At 37.9% G+C, this 22,088-nt stretch overlaps 1 protein-coding gene across 2 annotated transcripts in view; it reads right to left on the bottom strand.

Moving 5' to 3' along the window:
- LOC114052418 (zinc finger protein 474-like) overlaps positions 1 to 22,088 on the bottom strand; it is a 71,514-nt gene that overhangs the window by 13,039 nt on the left and 36,387 nt on the right. For both annotated transcript variants that reach the window (XM_027875010.1, XM_027875011.1), the window contains one exon: positions 16,109 to 17,294. In XM_027875010.1, coding sequence (XP_027730811.1) covers positions 16,109 to 17,104 — 996 coding nt within the window. In that variant the 5' untranslated portion in view covers positions 17,105 to 17,294. The remainder of the gene's footprint in view (positions 1 to 16,108; positions 17,295 to 22,088) is intronic.

The following is a 22,088-nucleotide window of genomic DNA, read 5'->3' as shown; positions in this document are numbered from 1 at the left end:
CATTTGCATTGCCTCAATGGCAGATCAGGGACCAAAGACAAATGTGGTAGTTCCACCATTTTAATTGATGAAAATTGTGCCTATAAAAACGCTTGTATATTTATTCCATTTTTTTAAAAAAAATCTATGTGTTATCCCCTTTTGTTTCACTCATAAACATGATTGGTAGTGATAATGTGTGTGTTGCATCAAGTTTTCTGCAGAATTGTTTTCTTTGCTGTTTTGTGTGTTAATAGTGCTTGTAACTTTCAAACAATCCTATCTTTAACATTTTGCAGATAAGTTCTAAGCCATTGTTACTCTTGGTTTCTGTGTCTCTCCCTTTGCTTTGTCTCTCCCAACTCCTCAACTGAGAACCTTGCGTCATATTTTACTGAAAAAAAATTGAGGCCATTCACGGAGAGCTCTTTCTTCTCTTCTCTTTCTCATCTCCTATCACTCAGATGCCTTTGGCCATTATCTTCTCCTTCACCCCTGTCTCACATGAAGAAATAGCCCTTCTCCTTGCCAAGGTAAATGCCTTTACCTTCATAAGTGATCCCATTCCATCCCATCCATCTCCCTCAAGAGATTGGCACTTCTATCATCCCTGATCTCTCACTCACTTCCAACTTCTCCCTGTCTACTGGCTGCTTCTTTGTGTGCTACAGACATGCCCATGTCTCCCTATCCTCCAAAAATCCTCACTTGATCCATCCATCCTCTATATCTTTCTTGCCTTTTGTAGGTAAACTGATTGAGAAGACTGTCTGCAATATGTGACTCCATTTCCTCTCCTCTTCCTCTCTTTTGAAACTCTATAATCTGGCTTCTGAACTAATCATTTAACCAAAACCATTCTCTTTAAAGTAACCACTTATCTCTTAATTGACAAATCCAATTGCTTTTTCTCAATCCTCATCCTTTTTGACTTGTCTCTAGCCTTTGACACTACTGATTACCCTCTTCTTGATACTCTCTTCTTTCTAGTTTTTTGGGACACTGTTATCTTGATCTACCTATCTGACTGAATCTTCATTCAGGTCATTCCTGTTAGCCATTGAGTGTACCACAGGGGTCAGTACTGGGTCTCTTCCTTTCTCCCTCTTTACTACTTCACTTAGTGATTCCATCAGTTCCCATAGATTCAATTATGTCTATACTGATGATTCTCAAATTTACTTCTCCAGACCTACTCTCTACACTGACCTCAGTCTCATATCTCCAACCACTTACTGGCATTTTGAACTAGATGCCTTGCAGACAACTTAAGCTCAACATGTCCAAAGCATGTCCAAAATTATCTTTCCCCAAAACCCTCCCTCCTTCCAAACTACCCTATTACTGTCAGGGTATGACCATCCTCCCAGTCTTCTAGGCTTGCAACCTAGGTGTTATCCTCTACTTTTTGCTATATCTCACCCCCTATATCCAATCTATTGCCAAGGCCTGTCAATTTCACCTTTGAAACATATCTCAAATGCACCCTCTGCTTTCTTTTGATAATATCACCACCTAGTACATATCTTCATATTCTTATCCCTGGATTATTGGAATGGCATGCTGGTTGGTCCACCTGCCACACTCCAGTCCTTCTCCCCACTCTAGTTCTTCCACCATTCAGCCAACAAAGTGATTTTCCTAAAGTGCAAGTTTGACCATGTCATTCTTCCTACTCAATAAATTCCAATGGCTCCCTATCCTCTCCAGGATCAAATAAGAAATTCTCTTTTTGATGTTCAAAGCCTTTTATAGCCTACTTTTCTCCCCACTCTTTTCCAGTCTTCTTCCCTTTTACATCCCCTCCCTCTACCATGTACTTTTCAATCTGATAATAGCTTTCTTGCTGTTCTACAAACAAGATAGATCTTTCAGCTCCAGACATTTTTACTGGCTTGCCCCCATGCTTGGAATGCTTTCTCTTCTCATTTATGCCTCTTGCCTTCTCTGGTTTCCTTAAAATCTCATCTTGTATAGGAAGATTTTCCCAATCCCTTTTAATTCTAGTGCCTTCCCTCAGTTTATTATTTCCTATTTATCTTGTATTTAGATTGTTTGTACATAGTTGTTTGTATGTTGTCTCCCTTATTAGATTTTGAGCTCCTTGAGATCAGGGACTATCTTTTGTGTTTAGTGTTTAGCAGATAGTAGACTTAACAAATGCTTATTGACTGACTACTTATCAACCAAATGGATCATCATGGCATAAAGATGGCTTTGGATTTTTGAAGGCTATGCCAGAAGGATGCAAGCTCTGGTAGTTCTACTATAATGGAAGGTTTCTATAATATACTCCAATCAAGAGATTTTATATTACATGTAGTCTGAGAAACACCCTAGTTAATTTAAAGGCTTGTCTACATTGGCCACTACGTAATCAATTCCTTGGCCATGGCAATCAGTGAAACAAAAAAAAATACAAAATGGCTTCAACTTTGCATAGTCTCTTTCTGTTTCAGTAGTGGTGATAGAAAGGGGAGGGGTGGCAAAGAGTATTAGGAATTATTGTTTTTAGATTGTCTATAAACATTAATTGAACTGCTGGTACTCTTAAGTGTGAGATCTTTATGTGAGTGGCCAGGGATCTCTTACAAAGACAAAATTCACTTTCACAATTGTAGGTTGTGTGACACTCTTTGTAGCTTATCACATAGTAGATACTTAATAAATGCTTGTTGATTGAGCAATTAATAAAGTGTGCTTTTAGATTTAGATAGGACATACAATCTATCTCCAAATATTTAAAGGATTCTCAAACATTAGAGAAATTAGGCTGTGGTTCTAGGTACCAAACTAGGACTTGAGAATGGAACCACCAACATTATCACTACCCTTGTTTACAACTCATTTTAAGGTTTATAAAGTGTTCTACCTAAGAGGTAGGAAGGTAAAACAAGTGTTATTATCTTGTTACAGGTCATTAGCACTTAGGCAGGTAGAGGGTAAGTGACTTGTCTAAGGATACAATGCTGGTAAATGTGTAAGAGTTTGAACTAGGAAGTAAACAATTCAGGACTCAAATTTGGGCCCCCTGAATCCAGATCCAATGCCTTTTCCACTGCTCAGTTCTACAGGTAGCCTGAAAGTTTCAAGGAATCAGGTCTGTGCTCACTATGTGGGAAAACTTCCTCACCTTAGATTTCCCAAAAAGAACTGTAATGAACAGCTTTGTGAGGTGGTGGGTTCTTTATTGCTGGAAATGGAATGATTACTTGTTAAGAAGATGGTAGAAAGGACACCTTCACTGGACAGGAGTTGAGATAGATAAGTTAATAAGATCCCTTCCATCTCTCAAGTTATATAATTTTAAATCTGGGGTAATATGAAAGTCTGAATTCCAGATCAATGAACCCTCAAAAGCATAGGATGTATAGATAGGTGGTAAAGAAAGAATAAAATCATAGATGTAGACCTGGAAGGCACCTCAGAGACCATCTAATGTAATCCTTTTATTTTATGCATGAGGAAACTGAGGCACAGTACAATTAAATGATTTGGCCAAAATCACAGAGATAGTAAACATCAGAGGTGGCATTTTAACCTAGACCTCTGACTCCAGATCCAATGCCCTGGAGATGATGCTCTTCATTTTGGTTATTGTATTACAGACTTAAAGCTATAAGGACTTTAATAATAATCTAGCCCAGCCTTCTTATTTTATAGTTGAAGCCCAGTGAAGTTAAATGACTTCTCCAAGGACACAGATGTAGAAAATGGTAGAGCTAAGATTTGAACCTTAGTCTTCTGACTGTAAATCCAAAGCTTTTCTCTCTACATGTTACACCAAGGCTGGCCTTATGACTTTTCAAAATAGGCAGATATTTACCTGATGGAACTTCAGAAATATCCTTGCCTTTAAATATCTCACTTTAATGTTGTTTGGTTTTTCCAAATTCCAGCATTAGCCAACTATTGTTGGTTAAACTTTACCATCTCCAGGAATCATTACAACCTGGATGGCACCATAACTAGGAATTGGTGTACATGGAACACTTCAGTTGGGGAATTGGAATAGCGTAGAGGATAGCCAACCTATGTCCAGTGTAGTCACACTGGAAAAGAAGGCAGTGTGTCCCCCCCAAGAAAATCCTACTTATATCTATAATCTTTGAATTCCTACCAGGAAGAAGGAGGAGGGAAGTCTCTGTCAGACAGGACAAGATGGTAAGGAAAAGAGGGCCCCAAAAAGGTTGCCATAGAGGTTGTATCCTATGGTGAATGTAGTTGTGTCACGTAATGTGGACCAGTAAAGGGTCACAAGGCATAGAGATAATAGGTCAAGAGGACCACTCTGGGGAGTGAGTGTGGTCTCCCAGATGTCAGCACCTAGTCATCTGAACCTAATTATAACTCTACTTGTGAATGTATTCATAGGATCATAAGATCAGAGATTTTGATTAATTTGTTCCATCCACCCACCCATGTTCCTAGTCATCAGGATGGGGAAACCATGGATTTCTCAGGGAGGAAGGGAGAGAAAAAGAGAAAGTTATAGGTTTATTTTGTGTGACACAATTGAAACAAAATATATAGTTTGAAAATACACTAGCAATTCTGTCCTCCCCTCCTATCTTTCCATGCCCTTATACATGTTCACACAATGAATAAATAATTTTTTTCAAGTAAAGAGTAAGATGAATCAGATTCTTAAATTTGAAAATCTCAGTAATAGCAGAGATTGCTCAGGATTCTAGACACTGCTAGCATTTAACATTCATTTCTGGCATTCTCCAACTATTCTACCCAAATGTCACATCTGGAAGGATCATTGTTTGAAATTAAATTATTTTTGGAAATCACTGGATTCCATGTGAAGGAATTTTCCAATCCAGACTGCTTATTGGACAGTAACTAGACTGTCTGTTACTGGTTGGTGTCTTGTGTGGCCCCTTTTAAGAGAGATTTAACAACAAGAAAGACTTTTGCCCATTAATTTGGAAATGTCATTCACTTGAAAACATCTCTCTGTATCTGAAAATAAGGTCTACTGAAATTTAAGTGCACGTGACAATGACTTTAATCATTTTAACAGTTCATCCTGAGAGACAAGCTTAAAAAAATGCATGTGCAAGTACAATTTCTAAATTAAAAATCCATGTTGCTGAAAGGAACACAGTTTCTAAGATGTTCTAAAGTTTCCACCTTTTTTTTTCCTTTTAAATTTATGAAAATCAGAATTACTCAGTTGATTCATTCTGTAGCAGGATATTGGTTGGCTGTGGAAAAGAGGAGGAGGGGTCAAGGAACGGTTTTGATTAAACTTTTTCTCAACCTTCCTTTTGGCCCCAGTAACCTTTCCTTGCAGAGACTGAGCCTGGAGACATTTCTTATTGTTTGATATTAGTATATGAATGTCGGTGGTTCAGACTGCTCTAGGTCAAGTTGCTGCCTTCTGTAGGATCATATACAGACATAAAAGCTCATAGAACAATAAATGAGGCAGGACAGGTGGACTAAAAGTACTAAGGCAGACATTTCAAAGACTGTCTGACTGCTAAGAGGTTTCCGTTCCTACTTAGACACATCACTATGCCAGAATATGAGAAAAGACAGGAAATCTTATTTTTCAGACAATAACTGCATCATCCTTTAAAGGTGGTAGGTTATAAACACCCATAAACATGTATAAAGCACTTAAATGGGTATCCCTAAGAGTTCCAGCTCTATACATGCCTTATGAGCAGCTGACAGAAATTTTTTAAGAAGAGTGAAAGTTGGGAGGCCATGAATTAAATATGAGGGCAGTAGAAAAGCAGAAAGAGTAATGGTCTTGGTGTCTGATGATGTGAGTTTGAATAATGGTTCTACCGATATTTACTGTATGATATCAGAAGGTCACCTCAGCTCTCAAAACTTTAATTTTCTCATCTGCAAATGGATGTAGTTTTATTTATACTATATATCTCATAGGAGGTATTTTGAAGGAAGTGTTGTATAAGCCTTAAAGTGCATTATAAATGTACCCAGTGTGCTAGCCCTTTATCTCAGAGCAAAGCAGGCTAAATCTCCTTTTCATGGATTCAGGATACCCCAAGGAGGTTGTTTCTCTTCCTTCCCTGTCATTGCCTCAAGTCCTTACCAGCTGCTATGTTCTCTCATTCATTAGGGGACTGTAACTAGTTCCCTGGTTCCATTAATCTTTTAACAAGGTAGCTTTTACAAAGGAATATTTACTTCAAAGACATAGAGAGGACAAAGTACAAACATTTCCCCTAGCAATAACTCAGGGTCATATTATTCTCCACATCACCTTGGTGTCTGGAGAGAGTAGGCTAAACTTAGCTCAGTTCCTACAAAGTATTGGTTTCACCAAATTCATGTGCAGAGGTGGCATCAAGACCCAGTGGGTCTTTGTCACAGCTACCACTAGGCTAGAGTCCAAAAGATCATTCCTTATCACTTGTGGTATCAATGTGCACTGGCTGAAAAACCTGACTGGAATTATGGGAGGTCAAGGAGCCCTCTGGACCTCTTGAACTAAAAAAGTTGTAAGCTACATTCTCTTCATTGGCCATATAGCTCGCTGAGAGCATCAAGGCAAAGAAATGGTAGCTGAAACTGATAGACCTTTTTGGATGCCTCATAAGCCAATCAAAATGCCTCCTCTTCAATATGTGGTTAGCCTCCTGGAGTACAGAATTATCTTCACATCCTCCACAGTCTGTCTCTCGAAGCCACCTCTCTTGTGTGCATTAGGGATCTCCTAGAAATAGCCTTTCCAGGTTCTTGAGGTGAAGAGATCTTATTCCAGGTGTCCATGCACCAGACCCCAATTACAGTAGACATAGACATACATTAGACCCCCATTACATAGACTTAAATTTTTTTTGCTCAGTCTTGCTCAATAACTCCTTGCTAAATGAATGGTTAATTTCTATTAAGGAATTCTTAGATTTAATGTCTAGAAACACACACTCAGATATGTTTGGCAGGGGGATATCCAGATGCTTTATCTTGAGAAAACTGTCTAAGAACAGTTACCACCTAGGTGCTTAAAATGATTCTGGTCCTGTCTGTCCTGGACCTAGGAAAATGGACTCAAGGACTTCTAGACATCTTTTATAACTTCTTATTGCTTCTGCTAACATGACTCTCAGGTCATTGATTTATTCAACAATCATTTATTAAACATCTGTTATATATAAGGCACTGTGCTTTGGGCTAGAGATACAAATATGAAAAATAGCAATCTACCATTAGGGAATTTATAATCTCTCTCTGTCTCTCTGTCTCTCTCTCTCTCTGTGTGTCTCTCTCTCTGTATGTGTGTGTGCATGGGGATGAGACAGGTACACAAATAACTAAAATCCATGTTCAAATATGGATTTAAATGCACAAGAGATTTGAGGAGGAATGAATTACTTCTAGCTAAGGAAATCAGGGAGATACTTTCCAGAAAAACTAGCATTGAAACTGAGCCTTAAAGGAAAGAAAGCATTTCTGAGGGTCCATTCCAGATGTGAAAGTTCTCCACAAGTGCATCAAGCAGGGAAAGGGAAGGGAATAATGAATAGTCCAGTTTGGCTATGTTATTCAGTGGGTGAAGAGGTTTTCTATACTCACCATTAGCTCGTATCTTTCCATCTTTTCCACAAGAATATTATGTTAACATCATTCAAATGCTTTGATAATATCTAGGTAAGCTATGTCTATAAGCTTCTTTTGATCTAGACAAATTTATTTGAAAATTTGGGGATTCACAAAAAGGGAGCCTTTAATGAAAATTATAGTTCAAGATACTAATGAGAAAGGGTTAAAAAAAATCTGTAAAAGAAAGTTACACTAGGAGAAAAACACCAGATGGCAGCACCAGATGCTGAAAATATGTCTGACAAGGTTTTAGAGTTAAATGCATTACATCTTCCAAAATCAATCACAAAATTGTATTCACAGGATCTAATATAAAAATGTAAAACAGATAGATATTTTTCTTAAAGGGTTTTGGAGAGAATATTTCACATTATATCATATCATACAGGCAATATAATTAGCACAGTCTAACACAAATAGCATATAATTATTGAAAGTTAATTAAGCAAAGGCTTTCTACTTAAATGTTGTTAACTCTATCTTTGCTCCAAATTGGTCTAAAAGAACATAAAGCCAGCAGAATTAAAAAAAAAGCCTCTTTTAGGAAAGGACAAAGACTTTGCCAAATATTAAATTACCAGCACTAAAAAATGGATTTCCATCTGGATCATCTACATAAGAATTTGACAGACAATTCAGAGGGTAAAAGAGAAATAAATTATTTAAAGTATTTGAACAGCTTTTTTCATTTTATTTTTCTAAAATAGTTTTTGTTGTTCTAAAATACATGCTAAAGATAGAACATTTATACTTAAGAAGATAATCTGGCTTCCATATCATGCTCTTCCTATGTCTTTTTTTTTTTTGAGGAGGGGGTATAAAACTAACTTCAAAGATTAATTCTTAGATAGTCAGAAGGCATTGACTTAAGGGCTTCTCCTCTCCCCCCACCCTAAATAAAAATTAATAGTATTTCTATGAGATATTTCAGATATATCTTACAAATGAAGAAATGAAAGTCCAGTGTGACTTTCTCCAACCCAATAAATTGATTCATGGCCAAAATCAGGCTACAATATGACTCCTAAAGTTTTCAAGGAGTCCTTTTGACTTAGGTAAAGGTAACAGAAGCTTCTGTATTACAAAGGAAACTAAGAGAACTCCATGAATCAATGAAAGAGAAAAGAATTGATGCAGTAGTAAGGGAACATATTCTTTCAGGGGAGCAATCATTGTCACCCATTCAGATATGATTCACTTTAAAGGAATGATTGGATTAGAGTTCTGGAAAATATGTTCCTCAGTATGATTTATTATGGGATGAGGATGTCTGGCAAATCTGATCTTGTGTTATTAGGTTGCAGTTTGGTCCCAAATTGAGGAATCTGGTGTAAGAAGGTGAGATTCCACTTCCCTGTTTACCCCCTCCCCAATATACCTTAATTAACAGAAACACAGAAGGGCTAGGCACCTCATCTGAACCAGTTAACCCCAGAATATAATCACAAAGTAGTAGGTGTTAAGGAATTTTCCTTCAATCTCACAATAATATAATAACACAGGACCAGGTTTTGTTATATAAACAAGATCTATCTAAACCTTAATTCTTCTATCAAATGCAAAATTCTCTCTCCTGAGGTCAAGAAAGCAATGTGATTGGCTGAGACAATCTCTTAAAACCTTGGGCCTATGTATAAAAATTATTCCAGCAGTTCAACCAGTCCAGTGATGAGAGATCCCAGGCTCAGGAACACTTTATTGAGGCAGATCCTTGTAAATGTCCCAGAGTTCAGCAAGGTGGGGGACATGGAAAATGAATGACCCCATAAGACATGTTTCCCACTTCCCCAGCCAACATTAACCTTGCCACTGGAGAGACTGAAACAGTAGGAGATAACACAACCATCTGGGAGCAGAGAGACACACTGAGGTCAGATGCTAAGAGTCATCTGGAAAGGGAGTCAGCTTCAGGAGTGTTATCCATTATGTTATGGAGAGAGTTATGGAGGCAATTATATAAATACAATGCTAGCTATGGATCCAAGAAAATAGCAACTCCTGGTAACCAGTTCAGCCTAGCATCTGGGCAGCCTGTCTAGTACAAACATGAGGACCAGAAGTAAGCTGCATAAGCATGCTATAAAGAGAGAAAATACTTTCAGTACCAGGAATTTTTAATTGCCTTTTTGGTACATATTAGCCTACTTTCCCCAAGGACACTTTATGTATTTGTGGGAAAGTGTTTTCCAGACTTTGGAAGAAATGGTTTTGTATCAATTATCATATCATCAAAGCAAATGCTTTTGTTAAATGCTAATTGTCTGGTGGCTGATTGTTAATAGGAAGCACATAGGTGGGGGCTTGAGAAATATAATGTTAAGAGTGAAGCCTCACAGAGTTATCCTAAGTTAGCAGTTGACCTTCTAGGGACCCCAAAACATTTGTGCAAATTGAAGAAATATTACAGAGGAGGCTTATTCAGGAAATATGAATTTGGATATGAGTGCCATAAAAACTGACATTGGGCCCAGGGGGATAGAACACTTATCTTCTCTCTGAGTAATCACCCTTAAGTCCTCTCCCTCTCTGTTTAAGGGGTCCCCTGCTTTCCACAGTATAGCCTGAGTTTAATCCTATGAAATTCATATATGAAATTCAGATATAAATCTTCCCCTTCCTCTCCCCATTGCTGCGATTGAAGAGAACTACTGGAGAGATTCTCTATCCAGTACTCTTGTTCTTATGTACCAAAATTTGCAGTGATCCAATGAAGAAAAAATAATTTATTTTTTATTTTGCTTTAGATGTAATTGGGCAGTAACTTTTCCATGTATTTCCTTTACAAGTAAAACCAATTCCTTTAAGATAACTTTTGTTTGTTTTAATGTTTATGTACTGATGTCTATTGTATTACTGTACCCATTAAAAGCATTGCAGTTAATATGAGCAGTATGGATTTTGTGTCCCTAAAATACTGGTACCAAGTCTTTCACATAGACCAGGTTATGATAGATCATAAATATTCATTTTTTTTACTTTTTAGCATTCCTAGACTGTTTTTATCTTGTCACTGAGAGAAATGATTATTTCTCTCTCATATTAATAGCCAATTATTAAAATTGGGGAGACCTAAGTTTTTTCCCCCTGTCCAATTTCCTTGACCAATTTCTCAAGGAGAAGGCTGATGGAAGATAGGATTAACATTCTCCTCATTCTGGGTATTGCTACTCCACCAACTAGCTCAGGCTTGGGTAGGTAGTTTGGGTATAGGGATAATATACTCTCTGGCCAAGAGTGACATGATGTCACTCCCAGCCTCTTAATGTAATGAGGTCACTTATCTTTGTAATATTCATTCTGTCACTAATTGTTAACCAATCAGAGTTGATTGCCACTCACCAGAACACCCCTCTCCCAAGGGCACAAAAGTTGTGAGCCCACCACCATGTTGTTCTTTGGCATTTGAGAGCATCACTGACCTTTATTAAAAATGCTGGCATTATTAAGAAAATGATTAAATTACCCAGAAATTATGTCTCTCAAACTTTTTAAATGTCATATTGTTATGGACTACTAGGAATAAAGTTTGCTTTTTGGAATAGAAATCCTCAATAATCATCCCTTTGAGGACCTTCATACCCCTTCAGAAATTTTTTGAGTTTGCTTTCTTTTTCTTCAATTTAGTCTACTTGTCCTAGTAAGGAGTGAATTTGGATCCCTATAAGTTTCAGGGATTTCTGGAGAAATTTTAGATGATGTATGGTGCAGGAACTCAGAGATAATTTCTGTCTGAAACTTCCAATTGGATTGCCTTATGTATGAAAAAATCCCTAGAAATTTTGGTGTGCTTTATGTATGATGAGATACCTGGAAATGTTTTGTCTAGACCTCCACTTAGATTCCCCATATGCTTCAGGGATCTCTAAAGAAATTTTGGATGCCTTATGTTGGGACTCAGATGAATTTCATAAGATTAAAACCAAGCTTTATGTGGGGCCCTGAACAAAGGGGCCTCTTAAACAGAGAGGGAGAGGACTTAGGGGTAATTACTCAGAGAAAGGACAAGCATTGCAGCCCCCTTCTCCTCTCACCTCAGGTCCTATGCCAGTTTGTTATGGCACTTAGTATCTGAGTGAACCCAATGCAGAGAGGGACATCAGTGGGAGAGAGAAAGGGTAAATGTCTCAGGCCCAGTGCTGTTACCCAAGCATCAAAGCAAAGTGGTTTAAGTTCTCATCTGAAGGATGAGAAGTTGACTTTCATTGAATCAGACGTTTTTACTTCTTATGGAGAGGGTCCAACATGTTTTGGGACCTCTTCAGGGAGGAAGATTTTTCCTCTGAGATGAAACATTTGACTTTCTTTCCCTTTTTCTTTATTGTCTTTGGGTTGGGGAAGAACTTTGCAAACACTAAGATAAGTGGAGAACTTTATAAGATAGTATTTGTTTGTAAAATTGTATCTGCATATATTTGGAAGTATGGCAAAATGATAATTTCTACATTTGTTTGTGAACCATGCCACATGTACATTTCAGGCACTCTTTGGCATAAAGCACTAGGGAAGGACAATGTCTGAATGTCCCCAAGTCATTAGTAAATGGAGAATGAATTCCCCAAGTCCAGAATGTGTGAACATGTATAATTAAGGGACAAGAAAGAAAGCAATTTGATTGGCTGAGAGAATCATTAGCTTCTTTTGGCCAATATTTAAAAAGAGGAAGTGAATTTAGGAGTTTAGCCAGTCCAGCGGTAAAAGATCCTAGGATTAGAAGTGCTTTATGAAGTCAGATCCTTATTTTTACCTATTGAAGAGATCAACAAGGAGGGAGGAAAAGTGACTATGTCACTAGTCCCATTGACTATGCCACCAGAAAAACTGAGCCAATAAGAGACAATCCATCCATCTGGGAGCAGAAATCATATTGAGGACAGACAGACGGAGAGAGGGAGAAGATAGCTTCAAGGAATGTGACCTCTAATAACAGAGAGAAGTATTGACTAGAAACTCAAGAAAGTTACATATTTTGGGAGCCATTTGAAATTAGTAGCTAAGCAAGCTGTCTGGCATTGATGTTACACCCAAAAGAGCTATATATGGATTCCACAAAGGGAGAAAGAACTTCCAATACTAGGAGTTGTGACATCTTTGACATGATATTCCTTACATGTGCCTCATTTCCATTATATTCTAAATTTGAACCAACTCTTCCCATCAATCGCATGCATAATTTTTGGAGAATGTGCCTGAAGCTTTTGTAAGTGTGTATTTATATGTGTGTGGGGGTAGGGGGAGGGATTTTGGAAGGGATTGTAATTATTGCTTTTATAATGCCAGCTTAGTAAATGACTTTGCTAAAAGCTGAGTGTACTGATTGTTTACTAATGGGATACACACCAGTGGGGGCTCTTGAGTTACATTGTCAAAGTATAGCACCTCAGTGTTAACTATATATCTCAAGAGTAGTCACCACTGTGATGACCCAAACCATGAATTGGGGGAGTATCTTGGACAAGGTGCTATAATAGAATGATGTTGAGAAATTAAAGAGTATTAAAAGGAAGGATAAGTGATGGTCTCAATGTCCAGAAGAAAGAAGTCTGGGCAGAGACTTTAAGAGTTAGTAAGTAACAGAGTGGTAAAAAAAAGGAAAAAGATTCGGTAGACTGCACCAGAGAAGAAACGAATGGAAAAAGGTCTCTTGCTGAAGAATTTTATTGGAATGAGAAATAGTGTAGCTAAGGGAAAGACTGAATGCCCGATTGTTTTAGAAGTAATTTTTCCTTTCAGAAAACCAAGAATTCTCTCCTAACTGAAGATTTTTTAAATCATGCATCTAAAGGTATCATCGGAGGCCTTTCTGTACTCTCTCTGAAAGTATGAGTGGTCCTAGGAATAGTAAGCACATGCCTGACGGCAGTGGGTAACAGTTTCCTGTTGACATACTTACTCCAGGTAGGGAGTTGTGACATGTGTACCCTAACATACACAAGTTATAGCATCTTCTGAAGAGCTCTGGCTTGGTTCTTGGGACTCCCCTTAGCCTCGTAGAGGTGTGTGTGCCACCAATGGACCTTTATTAGGGCTTTTTTTTTTTTGCCTTCAGCTCAAATCAACAGAGTATTATAAGACATCCACCCAAGATACTTTGTTTCAGCAGTTATGACTGCATAGTAGTACATGCTGTGCTTTGCCTGTTGGCTCCATTTTGGGGAGCATAGAAGCAAGTAAAAGAATCCTGACCAAAGTGTTCCATATCCATGATCTGTAATAAGAACATCTGAAATAAATGAATCCAATTAAGAAACAAAGTTTTAAGTCAGAATACAAAGGAATCTGATTTGTAGTACAAACATACACACTGACACAGACACACACACACATTCAATCAATGAAAAAACATTCCAAATGTGCCTAGTATGTGCCAGGCATTGTTCTAGGTGCTTGGGGATACAAGTACAAAGAACGAAATAATCCTTACTCACAAGGAATTTACACTCTACTCTCTCTTGTCTCTCTCTGTCTCTGTCTCTGTCTCTCTGTCTCTCTGTCTCTCTGTCTCTCTCTCTCTGTCTCTCTCTCTCTCTCTCTCCTTCTCTACCTTTCTCTTCTCTGCCTCTATCTTTTTTGTCTGTCTCTTGGTCTGTCTCTTCCTTTCCCTCCTCTCTGTCTCTGTCTCTCTCAATGAAGTCAGATTATATATCTTGGATGAATACAGACATTTTTAAAGTCAGGGGGAAAAAAGAAACAAACCTTTTAGAGTAGTATAGTACTTTTGTGTGCCACATTTAAAATTTGAGATTTTCACTATGTAAGAAAATTAATAATAATAATAATAGCAATAATTAATATTTATATAGCATTTAATATGTACCAGACACTGTGCTAATTATTATCCCATTTGATCCTTACAACAGCCTTGAAAAATAGGTGCTATTATTATCCTTATTTTACAGATGAAGAGACTGAGGCAAACAGAGGGGAAGTAACTTGCCCAGGGTCACACAGCTGGTTTTTGAGGCTAGATTTGAACTTGGATCTTCTTGATGCCAGGCCCAACACTCTATCCACTGTACCACCTAGTTGCCCCTTGAGTTCTTTCTTAAGTGTTTACTGCAAAACTACACAATATTGTAACTTTTTCTGGTGTTTCAATGTAATTCCTTTGGGGATTTTAAAAATTCAAATATCTATAGCTTTAATTATTAAACATGAAAAAATGGAAGAAAAGGAATATATTCATCCCAAAGAAACAGAAAACTAGTAAAGAAGAACAGAAACCATGTAAATGAGAAAATCATAAACTATTCCTATTTTGTCCTGAAAAAGAACTTGTACATTGCAGGATTCCACAATCAGTCAAACCAGCCCAATGTGTTTGATAAATCAGCATTTCAGAAAGCAAGGCCTAGAAGGTGGGCACATATTGCCATCACATCAAAGGAGGGCAGAGCCCTTCCAGCATTCACTCCACTGCTCTCACAATCTAATTCCATATCCCTAGTCAATCATAAAGCTTTAGGTTAAAAAAGTATAGTAGTTCTTCACTCCCAAAAGATAGGGAAGCAATATAATAACCACTGGGCATGGTCCAGGGGAGCAGTAGGCCTAGAGTTATTCCTGGAGTATGGGGTTCAGCAGAGGTGGGGGGCATTGACTGCCTCTTGTAGCAATGAATAGCCAGCACATTTAGCCAGCACATAGAATGTGCTTAAGAAATGCTTATTTATTAGCCTGGCAGCTAGGTGGCATAGTGGATAGAGTACTAGGAAAACTTGAGTTCAAATCCAACCTCAGAATCTTGTTGGCTATGAGACTCTGGGTAAGTCACTTAACCTCTGTCTGCCTCAATTTCTTCTGTAAAAGGGGGATAGTAATACCTATGTCAAAAGAATTATCATGAGGATTGAATGAGGTAATATTTGTAAAACGCTTAGCAAAGAGTGCCTGATACATAGTAAGATTATATAAATATTCATTCACTTCGCCTTCCTTTCCTCTTGATTATGGGATAACAGTTGTGTCGGGGCATATCCTTTATTTTATTAACTATCCATTGACTAGTTTTTTAAGAAAAAGAGGTCACAATTGCAGGTCTGTGAGTTACCAAAAGTGCTCTAGTGTGTACTGCTTTAGTCAGCCGGGATTTTTGACACAGATTCTATTTTAGTCAAATAAACTCAACATAACTCAGTGTTGCCAAAAGCAAATTCCTAATGCAGATGACTGAAATAAACCACAATGAATCCTGGCTATTGAAATGGGAGTTATAACTTTGTAACACAGGCACAGCATTAATGACTCATTTGCAAATAACAGCCTCTCCCAGAGATAAAGCATAATGAGGAACCAAGGAATAGGGTGTCCGTCTTTCTTTTTCTTCCCCCTGGACAGCAAAGATTCAGAGAATAAAGAAAACAATAGGGCAAGTCATGATTTTTTTGATATAGAAAAGGTTACACTTCTCCTACAGATTCACCAAGGGTTCCCCAAGAGAGAAATTAGACACTTAAAGAAGTTGTCCAGGAGAAAAGTTTCTTTTAGTGCCATGGAAAGTATCACCTGGCCCCTTTAGTATGCATTTTGTGCAAGGGATTACCTTGTCAGAACTGGAGGATCCTGCCTTGTTCTTTTGTTGCTGAATTTTTATTGACTCCTTCCCACTGCTTGTACCTTTAAAAGTGCTGGAATTAGAGATTTGAACTTGGCAGATTTTTTGGTGTATGTGAAGACGATCTGGTATAAAGTTCTTGTTACACTTGGAGCACACCATTTGTGTATCCTTATGACTCTCAGAAGTCTCAGGCTTAGCTGGCTCGGCTGAATAACACTTTGGCTTCTGAGGAGGTATCTGTCGGAGCTCTTTGGGGAGTCGCTCATTTTCTGCTTTCCATTTCTCCAGGCACTCTGACTCGTGGGCAGAAAGAGCCTGGCTGTCAAACTCTCTGCCACAGACGTAACAGAGGAGAGTCTTTGGTGGGGACATGAATCCACCAAGGGTTTTCTTCTTGCCAGGGGGATTCTCAGAGAAATTAGCTTTTGGCTTACAACTTCTTAGGTGAACAAGAAGACGGTCAGGCAAGAAAGTTCGACCACAGTGTTCACAAGGCAATAGCTGAGCCTGAGCACTCCCAAAGGCAGCCTTGTTGATAGACTGCAAATCATAAGAAGGAGTACCACTGAGAGGTTTTGGTTTTGGGGGCTCTGGTTTTCTGAGATTTCTGGGTAACTTGTTGTTTTCAATGTGCCACTTTTTCAGGCACTGGGGTTCATGAATGGAAATTGACTGAGAACCAAATTCTTTTCCACAAATGTAGCACAGTCTAAATCTTGGTCTTCGGGGTGGAATTATAGGGGGTTGAGTCAGACCATCAGACATGCTTCCCCTTTTGGATCGTTTCAATAGGGTGACAGTACTTGGTCTCTTTATCTGAGTATTTTTTTTGATGATTTTAGAAGGATTAAGCCTTTCTGTTCTTGGTGAATGTCTATGAAGGTTGGAATCACTAGTAAGGATTACTTGGTTGGGCCCTGATGAGCTATTTACAGTGTGTTGTAAGCTGCTGGTATTCTTTTTCTTCTTTGATTTTTCCATTCAGGATGATCTCTCTTCCTTTAAGGCAAGGCATAAGATGAGTTTCTTCTTAGTATGATGTTGGCTGTCCTGAAGCCCCATGTTGTTGCAAGTACTGTGGTTCCAAAGATCTAGTACCCAAAGCTTCATTGCAAGGCAATGGTTTGGAGTGTTGTAAAGTCTCCATCAAACCCTCAGAAGTCTTTGAGACCTGAAAGAAAATGTAGATCAAATGATTATAATTATATCAAAAGTAACAAACCCTTAGCCTTAGGGCAAGATAGGGCTTTTCAGAGCTTTGAGAACTCTTAAAGAAAACTCCAAAACTAAAACATTACCACTATTGTGATAGGAGCAACATCTCCTCCATGTAGGTAAAGTTAGTTCTTCCTTGAAAAAAATGAAATCATTCTCAAAATTTAATTGGCCCAGAGAATTAAGACTTCAATTCATTGTCATAATTTCCTGGCCTCCTAAGAATAAAAGCCCAGCACATGAGGATTTTGGGGCTGCTCAAGCTAGGTATATCCAAATGACTTGTTGTAGTGTAAATTTAGAGGCTGGAAAACTGTGCCCTCCTGAAATGCTGTATTTTTGCTGACTATTGTTTTCATGATGTTGTTCAGCAAACTTTCCCTTTTGTTAAATGCTGTATGGTCTATATCCTCCTGGATCAGTGCCTTATTGTGGTGGAGGGGCTTACATAGTTCAAAGAAACCATGAGCTATGACATGCAGGATTACCCAAGACAGACAGGTCACAGAAGAGAGTTCAGACAAAAGGTAATTCACTGGAGAAGGAAATGGCAAATGACTCCAGTATCTTTGCCAAGAAAACTCCATGGATAGTATTAAAAAGATAAAGATATGACATTAGAAGCTGAAGCCCTCAGATTGGAAGGTGTCCAACCCAAAAGCAGGGGACAACTACAAGTAGCTCCAGAAAAAATGAGGAGGTTGGACCAAAGCTGAAAGAAAGTTCAGCTGTGGGTGTATCTGGTGATGAAAGGAAGGTCCAGTGCTATAAAAATCAATAATGCACGGGAACCTGGAATGTAAGATCTATGAACCAAGGTAAGTTAGATGTGGTCAAACAGGAGATGGAAAGATTAAACTACAATATCTTGGGTGTAAGCTAACTTAAATGGATGGGAATTGAGTGAATTTAATTCAGGTGATCATTACATATACTGCTGTAGTCAAGAATCTCTTAGAAGAAATAAGAGTAGCCCTCATAGTCAATAAAAGGGTAAGAAATGCAGTACTGGGGTATAATTTCAAAAATGACAGAATGATATCTGTTTGAATCCAAGGAAAACTATTTAGCATCACAGTAAAACAAGTCTGTGCTCCAACCACTAATGCTAAAGATTCCAAAGTTGCTTAATTCTATGAAGATTAATAGCATCTTCTAGATATAACACCAAAAAAAAAAAGATATCACATTCATCATAGGGGATTGGAATGCTGAAGTAGGAAATCAAAAGATAATTGGAATAACAGGTAATTTTTGGCCTTGGAGTACAAAATGAAGCAGGGCAGAGACTAATAAAGTTTTATCAAGATAACTCGCCAGTCATAGAGAACACTCTTTTTCAATAACCCAAAAGACAGATGGACACATGGACATCACCAAATGTTCAATATCAAAATTGAATTGATTATATACTTTGCAACCAAAGGAGAAGAAGCTCTATCCAGTCAGTTAAAACAAGACCTGGATCAGATCATGAGCTTCTTATTACAATTTCTAAAGATTTTAATTGAAGAAAATAGGGAAAACCATCAGATTGTATAGGTATCACCTGAATAACATCTGTTATGAAAATAAAGTGGAAATGATAAATAAATTTAAAGGATTAGATCTGGTAGATGGAGTGCCTAAATTACTATGGACAGAAGTTTGCAATACTGTACAGGAGGTGGCAACAAAAAACATCCTAAAGAAAAAGAAAAGCAAGAAAGCAAAATGACTGTCTGATGGGGCTTTACAAACAGCTGAGGAAAGAAGGAGAAAGGGAAAGGTATATATACAATTGAATGCAGAATTCCAGAGAATATTAAGGAGAGATAAGGTTTTCTTAAATGAGCAATGCAAATAAATAGAAGAAAACAATAGAATGGTAAAGACAAGAGATCTCTTCAAGAAAATTAGATATATCAAGGGAATAAATATATAATTGATATCCATTAAAAATGGGATAAAAGTAAAAAATGGTAGGGAGTTAAGAGAAATAGAGATTAAGAAGAGGTGGCAAGAATGTATAGAACTAGACAAGAAAGATCTTAACATCACTGATAACCATGATGCTATGGTTACTTGATCTTGAGCGAGACATCCTGGAGAATGAAATCAAGTGGGCCTTAGGAAACATTGCTAACCATAAGACTAATGGATATGATGGAATTCCAACTGAGCTATTTGAAACACTAATGGATGATGTTGTTAAAGTGCTGCACTCAGTATGCTAGCAAATTTGGAAAACTCAACAGTGGTCACTGGATTGGAAAAGATCAGTTTACATCCCAATCTTGAAGAAGGGCAATGCCAAAATGTTCAAATAACTGAATAATTGTGCTTACTTCACCTGCCAGCAAGGTTATGCTGAAGATTCTGCAAGCTAAGCTTCAGCAATATATGAACTAAGAATTATCAGAAGTGCAGGCTTGTTCTTGAGGAGGCAGAGGATTTAGCGACCAAATTGCCACCATTCCACACACAAAAACATTTACTTCTGCTTTACTGACTACATTAAGCTTTTGACTGTGTGAATCACAACAAAATGTGACAAGTCCTCAAAGAGATGAGAGTACCAGATCATCTTACTCGTCTCCTAAGGAACCTGTATGTGGGTCAGGAAACAATAATTAGAACTGAACATGGAACAACTGATTGGTTTAAGATTGGAAAAGGAGTACAAGGCTGTATATTGTCATCTTATTTATTTTAATTTATATACAAAGTACATCATGTGTAAGTCCAGGCTGGACAAATCAAAAGCCAGAATTAAAGTTGTCAGGAGAAATATCAACAATTTCAGATAGGCAGTCCCTATGGTGCTAGAGAAGACTTTTGATAGTCCCTTGGACAGCAAGGAGGTCAAATCAGTCAATATCCAAGGAAATTAATTCAGGTCATTCACTGGAAGGTTAAATACTTCAGTATTTAACCTTCCACTTTGGCCATATAATGAGCAGATGTGACTCATTGGGAAAGCCCCTGATGTTGGGAAAGATTGAAGGCAAAAGGAAAAGGAGATGGCAGAGAATGAAATGGATAGATAGTGTCATGGAAACAATGAACATAAGCTTGGACAGACTTCAGTGGAAGATAGAAGGGCCTAGTATGCTATGTTCCATTGGGTCATGAAGAGTCAGATATTACTGAACAACTGAACAACAAAACATAGTCTATAAGTGTCTTGTTTCATTCCAGTTCCTAGACTGGGCCATTAGCCTGACATGAGTCAGGTCTGGCCTAGAACTTCCATGAACTGTATCTAGGTTGTAACTTTAAACAATGTCCTATAAAATACTTGGAATAATGTTATGCTATAGAGACATGAGCATACTCTAACCAATCAGAAATATGGGAAAACATTTTAATGTAAAAAATAAAATAAGTATTAACATTTTGGAAAATAATTATGATTGTCATTGACAGCAGCAAATTTTGGCTCCTAAGAATATTAACAAATTAAACAATGAACAACAGCTTGGTAGATCCTGATATGAGGATAAGTTGAAGAAAAGTGAGCATTTTGAGCCAGGAGAAAAGAATATTGTGGGGAGAGGAAGGACATGTGCACAATCTTCAATTATTTGAAGGATTATTGTGTGGCAAAGAATTGGACAATAGGGTACAATTGAAAGCAGTGAGTAAAAGCTGAGGACAGGCAAATTTAGGCTTGTGTGAGGAAAAGCCTCCTAACAATTAGAAATATCCAAATCAGAATAGGCTGTCATGAAAGATAATGGTCCCCTTCCACTCAATCCACCCAGAGGTTTTCAAGCAAAAGTTGCCTGACCTGTTGTTGGGCATATCATGGAGGGAACCACCATTAAATATGGGTTAGACTTAATGACCTGTAACTGAGACTCTGATTCTGCGATATAATTTGATTGATTTATAGACTTCAAAAAGTGGAGTAGAATTAGATAGATTGTAGAAAGATTTCCTTGCATTAGAGTCATCCCTTTCACATTGTGGGAGTTAGGGGTGTGGTACCCCCATGATCTGGAAAATCCACATAAAAAATTTTGGCTGTCTCTTTATACTAGAGAAGCCTGAATTTTATGGTATTAAAAGATAAGATATGTAGGTATTATACAATATTTTGTGTATATTTTGCATTTCTGATTTTCTAAACTTTTTCTGTGTCATCTGCTGGCTTTGCATGTCATCTGCAACTTCTGCAAAACTCCCCCAAAATTTCCATTTAATTTCTTATGTCCACCTGTGATATATCAAAATCGCGATGGGGAAAGATGCAATGTGGAAGAGATAACTGTCTATTCCAGTGGGTCAAGATGTCCTCCTGGTTCGGGCTCCACCCCTCCTTGGGTTTTCACAAAAGCTGTGTCCCTTCTTTCTCCTCTCATTGATCTGTCGCCTTCTTTCTGCCTCCCTCCCCTGCTCCTGAGTAAGAACACATCTTTGGGGGTCTGAAGCTCTTAATCCAATTCTCCCTCCCATTCACATTTTCTCCTGCCAGCCAAGCTCCTGTTGTGAGTAGGCACAACATACCTGTACCTTTCTTTTCAGTGCCGTCTCCTCTCTGTTCTGCATTGAAATCAAGCGTGTTCTTTTCAAAATCCTCTTCCCTTAACATTCAACTGAGACAGTCCCAGATCTTGGGCTAACACTAATAATTTATTTTGAACCCTTCATTCTACCATGGACAATTAAGAAACTCAGACTTTCAATAGAAAGAAAAAGGGTTGGAGGCACTATAATAAAGAGTAAAAACATTTTGACCCAACAGTTAAAAGGGCTTCCAGTCAAA

Source organism: Vombatus ursinus, unplaced genomic scaffold (genome assembly GCF_900497805.2).
Source record: "Vombatus ursinus unplaced genomic scaffold, bare-nosed wombat genome assembly UNPS02014807.1, whole genome shotgun sequence".
NCBI classification, from domain to species: Eukaryota; Metazoa; Chordata; class Mammalia; order Diprotodontia; family Vombatidae; genus Vombatus; species Vombatus ursinus.
Note: the sequence above shows the minus strand (reverse complement) of the source record. Positions and strands in the feature narration are given on the sequence as shown.